We start from the raw sequence: 20,662 nt of genomic DNA on the forward strand, positions 1-20,662 counted from the left end.
AATACAGTAATTTAAAATACTGTAGAATTTCATGAATTCCTATAGAGAACTGCTCCTACTGGGGAGAGCCAATCTGTCAGACTGTTGGCTTCAATGCCTCGCAAAGGCCAATACATAGCATCAGCAACCCAGGGTTTATAGACATCATTGTGTTGAAAGCACTGTGTGTGTGTGGGCGTCCCTAACCTTGCCAACAGAAAGAGCTGTAAATGGATCACTGGTTTACCAATCAGGGCCTTGATGGTCTCGGCAACAGTAAAAAGTGGTAATATGTAATGAAAGAAGTTGTTCTATTGGAACCATCAGGCGAAATCCTAAAATCTTCTTTAGGGACGTCCCCGGAAGAATTCGCAAACTAGACAAAACCCTCCATGGTGCAATGACAGACTGCCCTATGTTTTAAACTTCCTAGGAAAGAGGAATGTTATTGTAACGTTGCAATAAAATGTGTCTAGAAAATGTCTCTCTCCTTTTAGGAGAAAATGGCAACCGTATTCTGTTTATGTTTGGTATGATGATGTTGGAATACTCTCCTAACCCTCACCAAAACATGCTGAATAGGTTCTCAGAAGGTTTTTGCTAAAATAGATTGAATGTTCCCTTAACTAACGGAAAACTGAATACTCAAACATTTAGGGTAACATTACAAAACGGTCTCCGCCCATAGAATTGTTAGCCGAGATGGCAGTGAAGCTCGGCAAAGAGATCCTTGATGAAAATCTGCTCCACAGCGCTCAGGACCTCAGACTGGGGTTCACAATACAGTTCTCACCATTTCTCTTATTTACTGAAGAGTGACTGGAGCATAAACCATGTTCATACCCTGACACTATCAGTAAGACTTCCTGTTCAAGTGTTGGTTCATGTTTTTTTTAAGCGTTACATTTTCTTGCCAACATCTATACAATTTAGCAATGTTACATTTTCAAACCAAAACACCAAAAGACAACAGAATGATTGTGCTGGTGTTTTTTCAGATTACGATACCACAATGAAAGAGTATTGAGACTACCCCAGATAAATTCTATGGAATCTGCTTGTCAGTCATACCTTAATGAAGGAGGAGAGTCTTTTGGCTGTGATTCCCTCAATATTGGTTAGATCCTCCAGCTGGAATAAAGAGTGATATTGGCATTAGAATCAGAATGAAGGAAACTCAACTTATAATTGTATTTACAGAGCATTTGGAAACCATGTAGACCCCCTGACTTTCTCCAAATTTTGTTACGTTACTGCCTTATTCTAATATTTTCCTCAATCTACACACAATACCCCATTATGAAGCAAAAACAGGTTTTCAAAATGTTAGCAAAGTTAATAAAAATGAATAACAGAAATGTTATTTACATAAAAATAAAACCCTTAGCTATGACACTCGAAATTGAGCTCAGGTGCACCCGATTTCCATTGATCATCCTTGAGAGGATTCTACAACTTGGAGTCCACCTGTGATAAATTAAATTGATTGGACATGATTTTGAAGGGCACACACCTGTCTATATAAAGGCCCCACAGCTGACAGTGCATGTCTGAGCAAAAACCAAGACACGAGCTCAAATGAATTGTCCGTAGAGCTCCGAGAGAGGATTGTGTCTGGGGAAAGGTCTGGGGAAAGGTACCAAAAAAATGTCTGCAGCATTGAAGGTCCAAGAACACAGTGGCCTCCATTCTTAAAAATGGGAGAAGTTTGAAACCACCAAGAATCTTCCTAGAGCCGGCCGCTTGGCCAAACTGAGCAATTCAGGGGAGAAGGGCTTTGGTCAGTGAGGTTACCAAGAACCCAATGCTCACTGACAGAGCTCCAGAGTTCCTTTGTGGAGATGAGAGAACCGTACAGAAGGACAACCATCTCTGCAGCACGCCACCAAATCAGGCCTTTATGGTAAACTGGCCAGACGGAAGCAACTCCTCAGTAAGAGGCACATGAGTTTGCCAAAAGCCACCTAAAGGACTTTGCCCACGAGAAACAAGATTCTCTGGTCTGATGAAACCAAGATTGAACTCTTTGGCCTGAAAGCCAATAGTCACATCTGAAGGAAACCTGGCACCATCCCAACGGTGAAACATGGTGGCAGCATCATGCTGTGGGGATGTTTTTCAGCAGCAGGGACTGGGAGAGTAGTCAGGATCGAGGGAAAGAAGAATGGATCAAAGTACAATGAGATTCTTGATGAAAATCTGCTCCACAGTGCTCAGGACCTCAGACTGCGGCGAAGGTTTACCCTCCAACAGGACATTGACCCTAAGCACACAGCCAAGACAACGCAAGAGTGGCTTCGGGACAAGTCTCTGAATGTCCTTGAGTGGCCCAGCCAGAGCCCGGACAGCCCTGAAAATGGCTGTGTTGCGACGCTCCCCACCCAACTTGACAGAGCTTGAGAGAATCTGCAGAGAATGGGAGAAACTCCTCAAATACAGGTGAGCCAAGCTTGTAGCATCATACCCAATAACACTCAAGGCTGTAAATCGCTGCCAACGGTGCTTCAACAAAGCACAGAGTAAAGGGTCTGAATACTTATGTAAATGTGATAGTTACAGATTTTTCATAAATTTGCACACAAATCCCCAAAGCATTTTTTTTTTACTATGTCATTATGGGTTATTGTGCGTAGATTGATGAGAGAAAAAACACAATTGAATACAGTTTTGAACAAGGCTGTAGCGTAACAAAATGCGGAAAAGTCAAGGGGTCTGAATACTCTCCGAATGCACCATGCTTGTGTATTTACAGCTCTGGAAAAAATTAAGAGACCACTGCAAAATTATCAGTTTCTCTGGTTGTACTATTTATAGGTATGTGTTTCGATAAAACGAAAAGGTTTATTTTATTCTATAAACTATTTACAACATTTCTCCCAAATTCCAAATATTGTCATTTAGAGCATTTATTTGCAAAATATTACAACTGGTCAAAATAACAAAAAAGATGCAGTGTTATCAAACCTTGAAGAATGCAAAGAAAATAAGTTAATATACATTTTTAAACACAATACTTATGTTTTAGCTTAGGAAGAGTTCAGAAATCAATATATTTGGTGGAATAACCCTGATTTTCAAATCACAGCTTTCATTCGTCTTGGCATGCTCTCCACCAGTCTTTAACATTGATGTTGGGTGACTATGCCACACCTGGCGCAAAAACTCAAGCAGCTCGGCTTTGTTTGATCGCTCGACCATCAATCTTCCTCTGGATCACATTCCAATGTGGTTCAGGTCTGGAGATTGGGCTAGCCATGACAGGGTCTTGATCTGATTGTCCTCCATCCACACCTTGATTGACCTTGCTTGTGGCATGGAGTATTGTCCTGCTGGAAAAAACAATCCTTCGAGTTGTCAAAGCAGAAGGAAGCAAGTTTTCTTCCAGGACAACCTTGTTTGTGGCTTGATTCATGCGTCCTTCACAAAATAAAAATCTGTCCGATTCCAGCCTTACTGAAGCACCCCCATATCACCACCGACTCTCCACCAAATTTCACAGTGGGTGCGAGAGAACCATCAAGCGCTATGATGAAACTGACTCATGAGGAGCGCCACAGGAAAGGAAGACCCAGAATTACCTCTGCTGCAAGAGTATAAGATCAGAGTTACCAGCCTCAAATTGCAACCCAAATAAATGCTTCATGGTTAAAGTAACAGACATATCTCAACATCAACTGTTCAAAGGAGACTGTGTGAAATGAGGCCTTCATGGTTGAATTGCTACAAGGAAACCAATAAGAAGAGACTTGCTTGGGCCAAGAAACACAAGCAATGGACATTAGACCGGTGGAAATCTGTCCTTTTGGTCTGATGAGTCCAAATTTGACATGTTTGGTTCCTCACGCTGTGTCTTTGTGACGCAGAGTAGGTGAACGGATCTTTGCATGTGTGGTTACCAACGTGAAGCATGAAGGAAGATGACGGTGTGGGGGAGCTTTCCTGGTGACATAAGACACCCTTAACCAGCATGGCTAGCACAGCATTCTGCAGCAATACGCCATCCCATCTGGTTTGCGCTTCATTGGACTATCATTTGATTTTCAACAGGACAATGACCCAAAACACACCTCCAGGTTGTGTAAAGGCTATTTGACCAAGAAGGAGAGTAATGGAGTGATGCATCAGATGACCTGGCTCCACAATCACCTGACCGAAACCCATTTGAGATGGTTTGGGATGAGTGAAGGAAAAGCAGCCAACAAGTGCTCAGCATATGTGGGAACTCCTTCAAGCCTGTTGGAAAAGCATTCCAGGTGAAGCTGGTTGAGAGAATGCCAAGTGTGCACAAAGCTGTCATGAAGGTCAAGGGTGGCTACTTTGAAGAATCCAAAATATATTTTGATTTGTTTAACAGCTTTTTGGTTACTACATAATTCTGTGTTTTATTATTTCTTTTTTCACCTTTATTTAACCAGGTAGGCCAGTTGAGAAGTTCTCATTTACAACTGCGACCTGACCAAGATTGAGCAAAGCAATGCGACAAACAACAGTTACCCATGGGATGAACACAATAGAAAAGTATATATACAGAGTGTGCAAATGTAAGATTACGGAGGAAAGGCAATAAATAAATAGGCCATACTGGCGAAATAATTACAATTTAGCAATTAAAACACTGGAGTGATAGATGTGCAGAAGATGAATGTGCAAGTAGAGACATGGGTGCAAAAAAATAAATAACAGTATGGGTGAGGTAGTTGGATGGGCTATGTACAGGTGCAATAATCAGTAAGCTGCTCTGACAGCTGATGCTTAAAGTTAGTGAGGGAGATATGAGTCTCCAGCTTCTGTGATTTTTGCAATTCGTTCCAGTCATTGGCAGCAGGGAACTGGAAGGAAAGGTGGCCAAAGGAGGAGTTGGCTTTGGGGGTGACCAGTGAAATATACCTGCTGGAGAGAATGGGTGGGTGCTGCTATGGTGACCAGTGAGCTGAGATAAGGAGGGGCTTTACCTAGCAAAGACTTATAGATGACCTGCAGCCAGTGGGTTTGGAGACAAATATGAAGCGAGGGCCAGCCAACGAGAGCAAACAGGTCGCAGTGGTGGGTAGTATATGGGGCTTGGTGGCAAAACGAATGGCAGTGTGGTAGACTGCATCCAATTTGTTGAGTAGAGTGTTGGAAGCTATTTTGTAAATGACGTCGCCGAAGTCAAGGATCGGTAGGATAGTCAGTTTTACGAGGGTATGTTTGGCAGCATGAGTGAAGGATGCTTTGTTACGAAATAGGAAGCCGATTCTAGATTTAATTTTGGATTGGAGATGCTTGGAAGGAGAGTTTACAGTCTAACCAGATCCCTATATATTTGTACTTGTCCACGTAAGTCAGAACCACCCAGAGTAGTGATGCTTGGCGGGTGGGAGGGTGCGGGCAGTGATCGGTTGAAGAGCAGGCATTTAGTTTTACTGGCATTTAAAAGCAGTTGGAGGCCACGGAAGGTGTGTTATGGCATTGAAGCTCGTCTGGAAGTTTGTTAGCACAATGTCAAAAGAAGGGCCAGAAGTATACTGAATGGTGTTCTTCTGCGTAGAGGTGGATCAGAGAATCACCAGCAGCAAGAGAGACATCATTGATGTATACAGAGAAAAGAGTCGGCCCGAGAATTGAACCCTGTGGCACCCCCATAAAGACTGCCAGAGGTCTGGACAACAGGCCCTCCGATTTGACACACTGAACTCTGTCTGAGAAGTAGTTGGTGAACCAGGCGATGCAGTAATTTGAGAAACCAAGGCTGCTGAGTCTGCCGATAAGAATTTGGTGATTGACAGAGTCGAAAGCCTTGGCCAGGTCGATGAATACGGCTGCACAGTACTGTCTTTTATCGATGGTGGTTATGATATCGTTTAGGATCTTGAGCGTGACTGAGGTGCTCGTCATGACCCATGACGAGCTCGGAAACCAGATTGCATAGCGGAGAAGGTACGGCTGGATTCGAAATGGTCGGTGATTTGTTTGTTAACTTGGCTTTCGAAGACTTTAGAAAAGGCAGGATAGATATAGGTCTACAACAGTTCGGGGCTAGTGTGTCTCCCCTTTGAAGAGGGGGATGGCCGCAGCAGCTTTACAATCTTTAGGGATCTCGGATGATACGAAAGAGGTTGAACAGGCTAGTAATAGCAGTTGCAACAATTGAGGCGGATCATTTTAGAAAGAGAGGGTCCAGATATTCTAGCCCAGCTGATTTGTAGGGGTCCAGATTGTGCAGCTCTTTCAGAACATCAGCTATCTGGATTTGGGTGAAGGAGAAATGGGAGAGGCTTGGGCAAGTTGCTGTGGGGGGTGCAAAGCTGTTGACCGGGGTAGACTGGTAGAAAGCATGGGCAGCCATAGAAAATGCTTAATGAAATTCTCCATTATCGTGGATTTATCGGTGGTGACAGTGTTTCCTAGCCTCAGTGCATTGGGCAGCTGGGAGGAGGTGCTCTTACTCTCCATGGACTTTACAGTGTCCCAGAACTTTTTGGAGTTTGTGCTAAAGGATACAAATTTTTGTTTGAAAAAGCTAGCCTTTGCATATTGTTTCCTAACTTCCCTGAAAAGTTGCATATCACAGGGGCTATTCGATGTACGCCACAGGATGTTTTTGTGCTGGTCGAGGGCAGTCAGGTCTGGAGTGAACCAATGGCTATATCTGTTCTTAGTTACATTTTTTTGGAATGGGGCATGCTTATTTAAGATGCTGATGAGGAAGACCCTTTTGAAGAATAACCAGGCATCCTCTACTGACGGGATGAGGTCAATATCCTTCCTGGATACCCGGGCCAGGGCGATTAAAAAGGCCTGCTCACTGAAGTGTTTTAGAGAGCCTTTGACAGTGATGAGGGGTGGCTATTTGACAACGGACCCATTACGGACACAGGCAATGATCGCTGAGATCCTGGTTAAAGACAGCAGTGGCGTATTTAGAGGGCAGGCTGGTCAGGATGATATGAGGGTGCCCGTGTTTACGGATTTAGGGTTGTACCTGGTAGGTTCCATGATCAATTGTGTGAGATTGAGGGCATCTAGCTTAGATTGTTGAACGGCCGGGGTGTTAAGCAAATCCCAGTTCAGGTCACCTAACAGTACAAACTGAGGATAAATGGGGGAGCAATTAATTCACATATGGTGTCGAGGGCACAGCTGGGGGCTGAAGGGGGTCTATAACATGCGACAACAGTGAGAGACTTATTTCTGGAAAGGTGGATTTTTAAAAGTAGAAGCTCGAACTGTTTGGGCACAGACCTGGATAGCATGACAGAACTCTGCAGGCTAACGCCACCCCCTTTGGAAGTTCTACCTTGGCAGAAAATGTTGTAATTGTGGATGGAAATGTCAGAATTTTTGGTGGCCTTCCTAAGCTTTGATTCAGACACAGCTAGGACGTCAGGGTTGACGGAGTGTGCTAAAGCAGTGAATAAAACAAACTTAGGGAGGAGGCTTCTAATGTTAACATGCATGAGACCATCATAGTTTATGTCTCAACAATTATTCTACAATGTATTAAAATAAAGAAAAACCCTGAAATGAGTAAGTGTCCATACTTTTGACTGGTACCACACACACAGTGCATTTGGAAAGTATTCAGCCAACTTGAATTTTTCAACTCGGCAATTTTATTAAATATAGCTATGATGCACTTTATATGTTAATGTATTGACATGAAAAAACAGGCATATTATTACCAATGACTTATCAACAGCTGTAACAAGTTGTCCAGTGTAGGAAATCCTCACTGGTACCCAAGTTAATAGAAAGACCCATTACCAGAATGCTAACAAAATAATAGCGAAAGGACATTGATGCTGTTAGCTAAATGCTAACGAGCAAAAACGAATCAACTAACTGCAAAGACAGGCAAATCCAGCACAAAGTTATAAAAGCATAGCCAGTATATACCAAATGCCAAATGGTATTTTCTGTGAGTGTGGATATTTACAAACAAAAGTGAACAAGAGAAATTGTGCAAATGAACAAAGTTGTAATGCATGCTTTTCTGAAGGAAGAGCAGCATGTGTACACGGAGCAGAGGGGGACAAGAACGGAGGAGAAAAAAAAGCTAATACGAAGCACAGGATAAAAGATGGCAACAGCACAGATAACTAATCAGAGGTCTTTGACTTCTGGCAGAAAGCCATTCTAAGATATGATGGAAAAATGTTTGTAGTGAATTGCATACAAGTGTAACTTCACCTCATGTGCGCAGCACACAGAGACTCACCAGTAGATATAAAACGCAATAGACTCACCAGCTCCCGCTTTCTCCCGCTGTGCGATTTACAATCAAACACGTGACTCGCACAACTATTCTGGGGAACTATGTATGGTATGCTTCATAATGTAAAATTATGTGACAGATGAAATAAAATAATCTGCTTTATCGCCTAAGGGATTGCACAAGTTGACTGCAGGTATTAACTTAAAAGGATCTACAAATATTCAAATGTATTGAAAAACTTAAAAGAAAGTTTGACGGTATTGAAAAACTATCCCGTAGTTTTTTCCAAATACCCCGGTACACGGTATACTGCCCAAGCCTAGTGACAGTAACCAAAGGATAATCAAAAACCTGTGTGTACACCCAAAAGATGATACAATGCTTATCTAGGGGCAACACAACATTGTAAATCAGGTAAAACAAACAGCTTGTGACGGCAAGTAAGCTCGACATTCACAAAACTCCTTTGGTTGCCGTCTGTCATTTTATGTTCCATTACACTTAAACGTATATAAAACCTAGGACTCACATACCATGCAATGCCCCTTGTAACTATTGTCTAGCCTGGTTCCTCTAGGTTTCTTCCTAGGTTTTGGCATTTCTAGGGAGTTTTTCCTAGCCACCGTGCTTCTACATCTGCATTGCTTGCTGTTTGGGGTTTTAGGCTGGGTTTCTGTATAGCACTTTGAGATATCAGCTGATGTACGAAGGGCTATATCAATACATTTGATTTGATCTGTTTATGTTATGTTTGAACCGTCTGATGCTGTGCTGCCACTGGTATTTGATGTTCTTACTTTTTACAGTGTAACCGGGTGGCATGAAAGGACGGCGCTTCAAATAAAATGCCTCGTTATCATTCTGATGAAGGCTTAGATGACAAGATGGCTGAAACATTGGTCTCAAAGTATTTGTTTTACGGGGCCTCCCGGGTGTCGCAGTGGTTAAGGGCGCTGTACTGCAGCGCCAGCTGTGCCATCAGAGTCCCTGGGTTCGCGCCCAGGCTCTGTCGTAACCGGCCGCGACCGGGAGGTCCGTGGGGCGACGCACAATTGGCCTAGCATCATCCGGGTTAGGGAGGGATTGGTCGGTAGGGATCTCCTTGTCTCATCGCGCACCAGCGACTCCTGTGGCAGGCCGGGCGCAGTGCGCGCTAGCCAAGGTTGCCAGGTGCACGGTGTAGCCTCCGACACATTGGTGCAGCTGGCTTCCGGGTTGGATGCGCGCTGTGTTAAGAAGCAGTACGTACGGCTGGTTGGGTTGTGTATCGGAGGACGCATGACATTCAGCCTTCGTCTCTCCCGAGCCCGTACGGGAGTTGTAGCAATGAGACAAGATAGTAGCTACTACAACAATTGGATACCACGAAATTGGGGAGAAAAAGGGGTAAAATTCCCCCCCCCCCAAAAAAAAAAATGTCATTGTTTTACTTCAAGAGCGAAAGCTCCGTCCGTTTCCCCCCACTATCAACATTACATTTTTTTTTTTAAAGAAATGGGCTAGCTGTAAACGCTGAAACTTAATATGGGCCCAAACACAGACCTGGGTGAAGGAGCCTTGAATCTCCCTCCAGCCCAGAATGAGCTTGGCCTTCTTGTCCCCAATCTGCTGCAGGCCCTTCAGGTCTTTGAGGGACCCGGAGTTGAGCACCTGCAGGATCTTGTGTCGGGACTGGTCCAGCACTGACTTGTCCAAATGAGACTCCCAGCCGGTGTCCTTCACATTCTCTTTTCCCTCTTGGACCTGAGAGCGAGAGAAGGTGGACAGCAGAAACAGACATACATCAGAATTGTCTTATTTTTGCCTGCTTACTACAGTGCACACCAACACGGGACAAAGGGTTCAGAACAGCTGTTTAATATTGCATGTTATGTGGATTTGTTCCAATAGCCACACTAGAATTACCACTTAGCATCAATCAATGTATTGGGTGTGCATGCTAAGTGGTAGGTTAGTGGGGTTATTGTAATGAAGCCAGTTTCATTTGACATCGTCAAACAACAATGCCGTTGCTGACCTCACTCTGCTCCAGATTCTTCTGTTTCTTCATGAGGCAGACAGTTGGCCTTTTGACCACCGGACACTGCTGGAGAGGTTGTAGCTGGGACACTTAGGGGAAAAAGAGATGCCACACACACACACACACAACATAGATTCCTTTCAATACTACATACAGGAAAAGCATAGACCCTGGCTATTTACAGAGCAGCAAATTAGACCAAGGTGCTGAAGTCGCTACAGATTGTATTAGTCATCATTATTTGATTGTTTGGGCAGATTAATAGGCAGACTGCATGGTCATATCAAGTTCCCGATCTAATCAATAGCCTTACTGTTTTACAAGACATTGCGCAAAACTATGTCAAATGTTGACAATTAAAGGGATAGTTCTGATTTGTTTAGGATTGGGTGAAATGTGTCTTGAGTTGTTGACATACCAGTAGTGACGGCATCCACAAAAATAATCTCTACAAAACTTTGTTTGAGGTTACTTTGAGGCGATGTTATAGCATGAAATGCAGACAGCGCATTTTGGAAACCATTTATTATTTTTTTTAATGGGGATGCTAACCATTAGCCAGTGGTGCCTGGAGTAAATAATGCATTATGGTATATTATCACTATGGACAAAAAAATATTAAGGTAAAATTAATTTAAGCCAGTCATAAATATAATATATAAAACATACCTTTAAAATTGGCAGGGTCATGTTCATTAGGCACTAAACAGAAGAAAACTGACTAAAATAGGGAGGGACTACCTGAAATTAATGAGATGCTATTTCTCAGGTTCCGTTGAGAAACATTTTAAGCTGTTTTCCATTGCGTGCCCTTATGAACACAACCCAGATGTGTTAGAGAGGTTCCTGGGGTAAACGCTCTGGATTAGTGGGTGGGTGGGCTCACTGACCTTGTAGGGGCGACACAACAGCCTGCTGTTTTTTGGGTTTGGCTGCCGCGGACTGTTTTCTGTGTAGTGGGGGTAGATACGTCCTGAAGAGGGGCGAGTCTCCCGATGACCCATTGTCCGAGCTGTTGCTAGCGGCACCATTTCCTGTCACTTTGAGCACTTTGGCTTTGCTCTCAAACTCCCTTTGCTTCTCTTTCAACTCCTGCACAGACAGCAATTCATCAGTGAAGAGTTTTGTAGCCATAGAATTACAAATGAGAACTAATAGAACCTCTGATTGTGGGACAATGCACATTAAATCAACATTTCTGTAAATGTGCCAGATTTTGTCCAGCCAGCTAATCTTCCTATTTACTCTTTAAAGGTGATTCAGTATTTAGAATTAGGGATGAGCATTTGAAATTATTTCACCATTTGAATATCATGACACTTTTGGACGTGGCTTTTGACCATTCCTTTGGATTCCTCATGTCTAACTATTGTTAAAAAAAAAGTTTGGACCAAAAAGGATAGGTTTGGTACTAATATTGATTGAATATTATAAGAATTTGAAGCATTTGAGGTAGATATGTACATGAAGGCAGGGTAGTGACTAGGCATCAGGATAGATATTACTAAGAGTAAAATAAAGAACAGAGTAGCAGCAGCATATGATGCATGTAAAAGTGTGAGTGTTTGTGTTGTGTCGGTATGTGGGTTGTGTGTCAATGTAGTGTGTGTATATATAGTGTCACCCCCCTCCCAAAATTTGCCTCTGGCAGGCGTTTCAGGTTACTCACGACCTAAATTTCCTGCCACCTGAAAAAAAAAAAAGTTTATTCCCGGGGCTGTGGCCTTCACCAACCGGCCCAGAGAGACAAATGGAGTATGCTGCACACCGCATCGAGCCATCTCTGAACTGTACACAAAATAACTGGACTATACTGCATTGGCACTCTGTTAATCTCTCTGCATTTAGATACAGTGCCTTCAGAAAGTAGTCACACCCCTTGACTTTTTACAAATGTTGTTGTGTTACAGCCTGAATTTTAAATGGATTATACTGAGATTGTGCCTACACACAACACATCATAATGTCAAAGTGGAGTTATGTTTTTGGAATTTTTACAAATTGATTCAACATTTAAAGCTGAAATGTCTGAAAAGTATTCAACCCCTTTGTTATGGCAAGCCTAAATAAGTTCAGTCTGATTAACAAGTCACAAAAATTCACATGGACACAGTGTGTGCAATATATAGTGTTTAATTAAGATGATTTTTCAACGTCTGTACCCCACACATACAATTATCTGTAAGGTCCCTCAGTCGAGCAGTGAATTGAACCAAAGACAAGGGAGGTTTTCCAATGCCTCGCAAAGAGCGGCACATTTTTGGTAGATGGGTAAAAAAAAAAAAAAAAAAAAGACACTGAATATCCCTTTGAGCGTGGTGAAGTTATTTAATCGCACTTTGGATAATGTATCAATACACCCAGTCACTACAAAGATACAGGCTTCCTTCCTAACTCAGTTGCCGGAGAGGACAGAAACAGCTAAGGAATTTCCCCATGAGGCCAATGGGGAGTAAATCAGTTACAGAGTTTAATGGCTGTGATAGGAGAAAGCTGAGGATGGATCAACATCATTGTTGTTTGTCCACAATACTAACCTAAAAGACAGAGTGAAAATGAAGACTGTACAGAATAAAAATATTCCAAAACAATATTGTGCAAAGCTCTTAGAGACTTATCCAGAAAGACTTACAACTGTAATCACTTCCAAGGGTAATTTTAACATGTATTGACTAAGGGGTGTGAATACTTATGTAAATTAGATTTCTGCATTTCATTTTCCCTTTAATGTAGGCAAACTCATGATAAGCTGGAGACCACACGATCTACAAAGAGATTTCCCATTTATATCATTCGTAGCCGTCTATTAACCACCACAAACCGAACTAACTGAACTAAATGACTATCGCTCCGTAGCACTCACGTCCGTCATCATGAAGTGCTTTGCGAGACTAGTCAAGGATCATATCAACTCCACCCTACCCGTCACCCTAGACCAACGTCAATTTGCTTACCACCCCAATAGGTCCAGAGACAATGCAATCGCCATCACACTGCCCTATCCCATCTGGACAAGAGAAATACCTATGTAAGAATGCTGTTCATTGACTACAGCTCAACATGCAACACCAAAGTACCCTCCAAACTCATCATTAAGCTTGAGACCCCGAGTCTCGGCCCTGCCCTGTGCAACTGGGTCCTGAACTTCCTGACGGGCCACAAGGTGGTGAGGGTAGGAAACAACACCACCTCCACTCCGCTGATCCTTAACACTGGGGTACCACAAGGGTGCATTCTCACTCCCGTCCTGTACTCCCTGTTCACCCACAACTGTGTGGCCATGCAAGCCTCAAACTCAATCATCACCTTTGCAGACGACACCACAGTGGTAGGCTTGATTACCAACAACGAGACAGCCTACAGGGAGGAGGTGAGGGCCCTCGGAGTGTGGTGTCAGGAAAATAACCTCTCACTCAACTTCAACAAAACAAAGGAGATGATCGTGGACTTCAGGAAACAGCAGAGGGAGCACCCCCCTATCCACATCAGCGGGACAGTAGTGGAGAAGGTGGAAAGTTTTAAGTTCCTCGGTGTACATATCACCAACAAACTGAAATGGTCCACGCACAGACAGTGTGATGAAGGTGCAACAGCGTCTCTTCAACCTCAGGAGGTCGAAAAAAATGTGGCTTGTCAGCAAAAACCCTCACTAACTGCCTGGTGTGGCAACTGCACCGCCCATCTCCAGAAGCTTTATTCTAAAATAACCACTAACAACAAAGCAAAAACACTGAAATTTTAGCAAATACACACACACTACCGTTCTAAAGTTTGTCACTTAGAAATGTCCTTGTGTTTGAAAGAAAAGCATAAAATAACATCAAATTGATCAAAAATATAGTGTAGACAGTATTAATGTTGGAAATAACTATTGCAGCTGTTTTTTTAATTGAATATCTACTTAGGCATACAGAGGCCCATTATCAGCAACCATCATTCCTGTGTTCCAATGGCACGTTGTGTTAGCTAATCCAAGTTTATCATTTTAAAAGTCTAATTGATCCTTAGAAAACCCTTTTGCAATTATGTTAGCACAGCTGAAAACTGTTGTCCTGATTAAAGAAGCAATAAAAAAAAACTGTCCTTCTTTAGGCTAGTTGAGTATCTGTGGCATCAGCATTTGTGGGTTTGATTACAGGCTTACATGGCCAGAAACAAAGACCTTTCTGCTGCAACTAGTCAGTCTATTCTTGTTCTGAGAAATGAAGGCTATTCCATGCGAGAAATTGCCAAGAAACTGAAGATCTCATACAACGCTGTGTACCGATAATGGGCCTCTGTACGCCTATGTAGATATTCCTCAGCCGTTTCCAGCTACAATAGTCATTTAAAATGCCTCCACTGTATTTCTGATCAATTTTATGTTATTTTAATGGACAAACAAATGTGATTTTCTTTCAAAAACAAGGACATTTCTAAGTGACCCCAAACTTTGGATTGGTAGTGTATATAAATACAACTGATATCACATTTAATTTAGTATCCAGACCCTTTACTCAGTACTTTGTTGAAGCACCTTTGGCAGTGATTACAGCCTTGATTCTTCTTGGGTATGACGCTACAAGCTGGGCACACCTGTAATTGGGGAGTATCTCCCATTCTTCTCTGCAGATCCTCTCAGCTCTGTCAGGTGGATGGGGAGCATCGATGCACAGCTATTTTCAGGTCTCTGCAGAGATGTTCGATCTGGTTCAAGTCCGGAATCTGGCTGGGCCACTCAAGGACATTCAGAGACTTGTCCAGAAGCCACTCCTACGTTGGCTTGGCTGTGGGCTTACGGTCATTGTCCTGTTGGAAGGTGAATCTTTGCCCCAGTCTGAGGGCCTGAGTGCTCTGGAGCAGGTTTTCATCAAGGATCTCTGCTCCGTTCATCTTTCCCTCGATCCTGACTCGTCTCCCAGTCCGTGCCATTGAAAAACATCCATACAGCACGATGCTGACACCACCACTATGCTTCACCGAAGGGGTGGTGCCATGTTTACTCCAGATGTGACGCTTGGCATTCAGGCCAAAGAGTTCAATCTTGGTTTCATCAGACCAGAGAATCTTATTTCCCATAGTCAAGAGTCCTTTACGTGCCTTTTGTCAAACTCCAAGCGGGCTGTCATGTGCCCCTTACTGAGAAGGGCCTTCAGTCTGGCCACTCTACCATAAAGGACTGACTACCTCCTTCTGGAAGGTTCTCCGATCTCAACAGAGGAACTCCGGAGCTCTGTCAGTGACCATTGGATTCTTGATCACCTCCCAGACCAAGGCCATCCTACCCCGATTGCTCAGTTTGGCCAGTGGTCTGCTCTAGGAAGAGTCTTGGTGGTTCAAAACTTCATCCATTTAAGAACGATGGAGGCCACTGTTATTCGGGACCGTCAATGCTGCAGAAATGTTGCGGTACCTTTCCCAGATCTGTGCCTTGACACAATCCTGTTTCGGAGCTCTACGGACAATTCCTTCGACCTCGTGGCTTGGTTTTTGCTCTGACATGCACTGTCAACTGTGGGGACGATATATAGACAGGTGGGTGTCTTTCCAAATCATGTCCAATCAATTAAATTTACCACAGGTTGACTCCAAGCAAGTAGAAACATCAAGGATGATCAATGGAAACCGGATGTACCGGGGCTCAATTTCGAGTCTCATAGCAAAGGATCTGAATACTTAAGGTATTTTATTTATTTATAAATTAGCAAAAACCTGTTTTCGCTTTGTCATTATGGGGTATTGTGTATAGATTGATTAAATATTTTTCCTCAATTTTAGAATAAGGCTGAAACGTAACAAAATGTGGGAAAAGTCAAGGGTTCCGAATGCACTGTATACCAACAGCATAATAACTGTTTTTAAAGTGGTGGAATTGTCCTTTAATGATAAGGTGTGCAAGGTAGTTGGTTTTTCCACAAGCCTTTTTCAAATGGCAAATTAATTAAACCGTAAACACATTGGTTAGCTAGCACACTGAACAACTAAATTCTACTGTGCTATTGACCTGTTAATAGTTTACTCCCCTGTGTAACTGTGTTGTCTGTTCACACTGCTATGCTTTATCTTGGCCAGGTCGCAGTTGTAAATGAGAACTTGTTCTCAACTAGCCTACCTGGTTAAATAAAGGTGCAATAAAAAAATAAAAAATGTTTCCAGCTATTATGTGTCTAAACTTAAAAACACTTCCTCGAGTTGAACTGATTTTCAGCTGATGTTTTTCGTTCAAGAAGAAAAAAGTAGACTAATGATTCTGATAAATACGCTCTTGGCCTTATTCCAAAACTGCAGCATGCACCTAGGAACACATATAATGGGGTCCGAAATTATTGACACACTTGAGAAAGAGCAAAAATAATTCAAATACATAGCTATAGTATGCTCCAAAAATTTGGGAAATATTATTTTATACTAAAACGATTGCTCAGAAAAAGAGATTGTTTAACAAGAACCTTTTTTTCCCCTAAAAAAGGCAGGTGTCCATTTTTGACACCCCTTTTTTCAATACCTCACTTTGTGAGGATAATGGCACGGAGCCTTAAAAAAATAAAAATGTATTTAGAGAACATATTGGGAAGGATCTTGGATCCTTCCTCCTTACAGAAGAATCCTTCCACATCCTTGATATCCTTCGTCTGCGCTTATGGACGACCCTCTTCAATTCAACCACAGCTTTTCAATGGATTTCAAGTTCGGAGACAGATGGCATATGTTGATTTTTGTGGCCAATTAATTAAATTTTGTGGATTTTGATGTGTGCTTGGGGTTATCCAGGCAGCTACAAAGCAGATTCCATCTGCCCCACAGTTCATGTCCTTGTATGTAACAATGTCACACAGATAATTTAACACGGACAAAGCTTTTTCATTGTTAAAATAGGCATCCCCCCCCCCCCCCAAAGTGAACACTCACACAAGTGACCTAATACTAACGTCCATCCAGATATTCAAATAACCGCACCCATCGCTAGCGAGAATGCAAATATTCAGTATCTCATGACAGATCTGTCTTATTAACTAGGAAATCAGCTTGTACACTATTCTGAGTGTGCGTGTACACTCTGTGATTAAGGGTGCATGCTCTTTACCTGGATCTCTCTGTGCATGTTGAGTCTTTCCTTTGCTGGGGTGCCCATCAACAGCTTCTCCAGAGCCATCAGCCGGTTCAATACAGATGGGTCTGTGGGGCTGAGAAAGAGACGAGAGAGAGAGCGAGAGATAAGCAGGGGAAAGGGACAAAAAGAAATGTGACTAGGCTCAGATAGGAGGGAGCTTCCAAAGTTGCTCAGCAAGGAGACAAAAAAAAAAAGAAGAGAAAGAGCCCATGCCTAGTAGTAGAATGAACTGTTATGAGTACAGTAATACACAAAAGGCATAGAAAAGACAGATTGGTCTCTTTCTATAAGGGTCGCCAAAAGGCACAGCAGTCAGTGGTGTTTGTTACAGGGAGAGAATTCCTTTCAGCACTAGCTACCAAATCCTGACCTACTGCACTGAGGCCAAAATCTGTTAAGATGCAGTCAGAGAGAGGATATAGATAGATTTACAGTCATGTAGAAAGTACACCACCTGGAAAGTTTTTTATTATTGATTCTTTTTTATTTATTTTTATTTTATTTATTTATTTTACATATTTCGACACATGGATAGTTGAGCTAAATTCCAACCACATTAATTGATAAAAGGTGACCCAATTTAACAAATCACAAAACAAAAAAGTTAAAATAAACCAAAATGCAATTTCCTTATGCGGAAAAAGTTAGTACACCCCTACCTTTACCATCACATAAAATGATGCCCCACCGCCCCACCTTGTAGCATGGAGGTGGGGGTGTGATGGTGCTTTGCTGCTTTGCTGGTGACACGGTCTGTGATTCATTTTTAAATTCAAGGCACACTTAACCAGCATGGCTACCAAAACATTCTGCAGCAATACACCATCCCAACTAGTTTGAACTTAGCGTGACTATCATTTGTTTATCAACAGTACAATGACCCAACACACCTCCAGGCTGTGTAAGGGCTATTTGACCAAGGAGAGTGGAGTGCTGCATCAGATGACCTGGCCTCCACAATCACCTGACCTCAACCCAAATTAGATGGTTTGGGATGAGTTGGACCGCAGAGTAAAGAAAAAGCAGCCAACAAGTGCTCAGCATATGTGGGAACTCAAATCAAGACTGTTGGAAAAGCATTCCTCATTAAGCTGGTTGAGAGAATACCAAGAGTGTGCAAAGCTGTCATCAAGGCAAAGGGTGGCTACTTTAAACAAATCTGAAATATATTTCGATTTAACACTTGTTATTCTACAATGTAGAAAATAGTAAAAATAAAGAAAAACCTTGGAATGAGTATTTTATTTTATTTATTTCACCTTTATTTAACCAGGTAGGCAAGTTGAGAACAAGTTCTCATTTACAATTGCGACCTGGCCAAGATAAAGCAAAGCAGTTCGACACATACAACGACACAGAGTTACACATGGAGTAAAACAAACATACAGTCAATAATACAGTATAAACAAGTCTATATACAATGTGAGAAAATTAGGTGAGATAAGGAAGGCAAAAAGGCCATGGTGGCAAAGTAAATACAATATAGCAAGTAAAACACTGGAATGGTAGATTTACAATGGGAGAATGTGCAAAGCAGAAATAAAAATAATGGGGTGCAAAGGAGCAAACAAAATAAATTAATTAATTAAATACAGTAGGGAAAGAGGTAGTTGTTTGGGCTAAATTATAGGTGGACTATGTACAGGTGCAGTAATCTGTGAGCTGCTCTGACAGTTGGTGCTTAAAGCTAGTGAGGGAGATAAGTGTTTCCAGTTTCAGAGATTTTTGTAGTTCGTTCCAGTCATTGGCAGCAGAGAACTGGAAGGAGAGGCGGCCAAAGAAATAATTGGTTTTGGGGGTGACTAGAGAGATATACCTGCTGGAGCGTGTGCTGCAGGTGGGAAATGCAATGGTGACCAGCGAGCTGAGATAAGGGGGGACTTTACCTAGCAGGGTCTTGTAGATGACATGGAGCCAGTGGGTTTGGCGACGAGTATGAAGCGAGGGCCAGCCAACGAGAGCGTACAGGTCGCAATGGTGGGCAGTATATGGGGCTTTGGTGACAAAACGGATTGCACTGTGATAGACTGCATCCAATTTGTTGAGTAGGGTATTGGAGGCTATTTTGTAAATGACATCGCCAAAGTCGAGGATTGGTAGGATGGTCAGTTTTACAAGGGTATGTTTGCAGCATGAGTGAAGGATGCTTTGTTGCGAAATAGGAAGCCAATTCTAGATTTAACTTTGGATTGGAGATGTTTGATATGGGTCTGGAAGGAGAGTTTACAGTCTAACCAGACACCTAAGTATTTGTAGTTGTCCACGTATTCTAAGTCAGAGCCGTCCAGAGTAGTAATGTTGGACAGGCGGGTAGGTACAGGTAGCGATCGGTTGAAGAGCATGCATTTAGTTTTACTTGTATTTAAGAGCAATTGGAGGCCACGGAAGGAGAGTTGTATGGCATTGAAGCTTGCCTGGAGGGTTGTTAACACAGTGTCCAAAGAAGGGCCAGAAGTATACAGAATGGTGTCGTCTGCGTAGAGTTGGATCAGAGACTCACCAGCAGCAAGAGCGACCTCATTGATGTATACAGAGAAGAGAGTCGGTCCAAGAATTGAACCCTGTGGCACCCCCATAGAGACTGCCAGAGGTCCGGACAGCAGACCCTCCGATTTGACACACTGAACTCTATCAGAGAAGTAGTTGGTGAACCAGGCGAGGCAATCATTTGAGAAACCAAGGCTGTCGAGTCTGCCGATGAGGATGTGGTGATTGACAGAGTCGAAAGCCTTGGCCAGATCAATGAATACGGCTGCACAGTAATGTTTCTTATCGATGGCGGTTAAGATATCATTAAGGACCTTGAGCGTGGCTGAGGTGCACCCATGACCAGCTCTGAAACCAGATTGCATAGCAGAGAAGGTATGGTGAGATTCGAAATGGTCGGTAATCTGTTTGTTGGCTTGGCTTTCGAAGACCTTAGAAAGGCATGGTAGGATAGATATAGGTCTGTAGCAGTTTGGGTCAAGAGTGTCACCCCCTTTGAAGAGGGGGATGACCGCAGCTGCTTTCCAATCTTTGGGAATCTCAGACGACACGAAAGAGAGGTTGAACAGGCTAGTAATAGGGGTGGCAACAATTTTGGCAGATAATTTTAGAAAGAAAGGGTCCAGATTGTCTAGCCCGGCTGATTTGTAGGGGTCCAGATTTTGCAGCTCATTCAGAACATCAGCTAAGCAGATTTGGGAGAAGGAGAAATGGGGAAGGCTTGGGCGAGTTGTTGTGGGGGGTGCAGTGCTGTTGACCGGGGTAGGAGTACCCAGGTGGAAAGCATGGCCAGCAGTAGAAAAATGCTTATTGAAATTCTCAATTATGGTGGATTTATCAGTGGTGACAGTGTTTCCTATCTTCAGTGCAGTGGGCAGCTGGGAGGAGG

The 20,662-nt window shown here is 42.8% G+C and overlaps 1 protein-coding gene across 1 annotated transcript in view; it reads right to left on the reverse strand.

The window, feature by feature from the left end:
* kif22 (kinesin family member 22) overlaps positions 1-20,662 on the reverse strand; it is a 35,861-nt gene that overhangs the window by 1,662 nt on the left and 13,537 nt on the right. Inside the window, exons 8-12 of the mRNA XM_021565520.3 lie at positions 17,260-17,359; positions 11,087-11,288; positions 10,194-10,285; positions 9,719-9,919; positions 1,051-1,110 (exon numbers count right to left, since the gene is read on the reverse strand). Coding sequence (XP_021421195.3) covers positions 1,051-1,110; positions 9,719-9,919; positions 10,194-10,285; positions 11,087-11,288; positions 17,260-17,359 — 655 coding nt within the window. The remainder of the gene's footprint in view (positions 1-1,050; positions 1,111-9,718; positions 9,920-10,193; positions 10,286-11,086; positions 11,289-17,259; positions 17,360-20,662) is intronic.

This window comes from Oncorhynchus mykiss, chromosome 16 (assembly GCF_057628025.1).
Source record: "Oncorhynchus mykiss isolate SJ-2025 chromosome 16, ASM5762802v1, whole genome shotgun sequence".
NCBI classification, from domain to species: domain Eukaryota; kingdom Metazoa; phylum Chordata; class Actinopteri; order Salmoniformes; family Salmonidae; genus Oncorhynchus; species Oncorhynchus mykiss.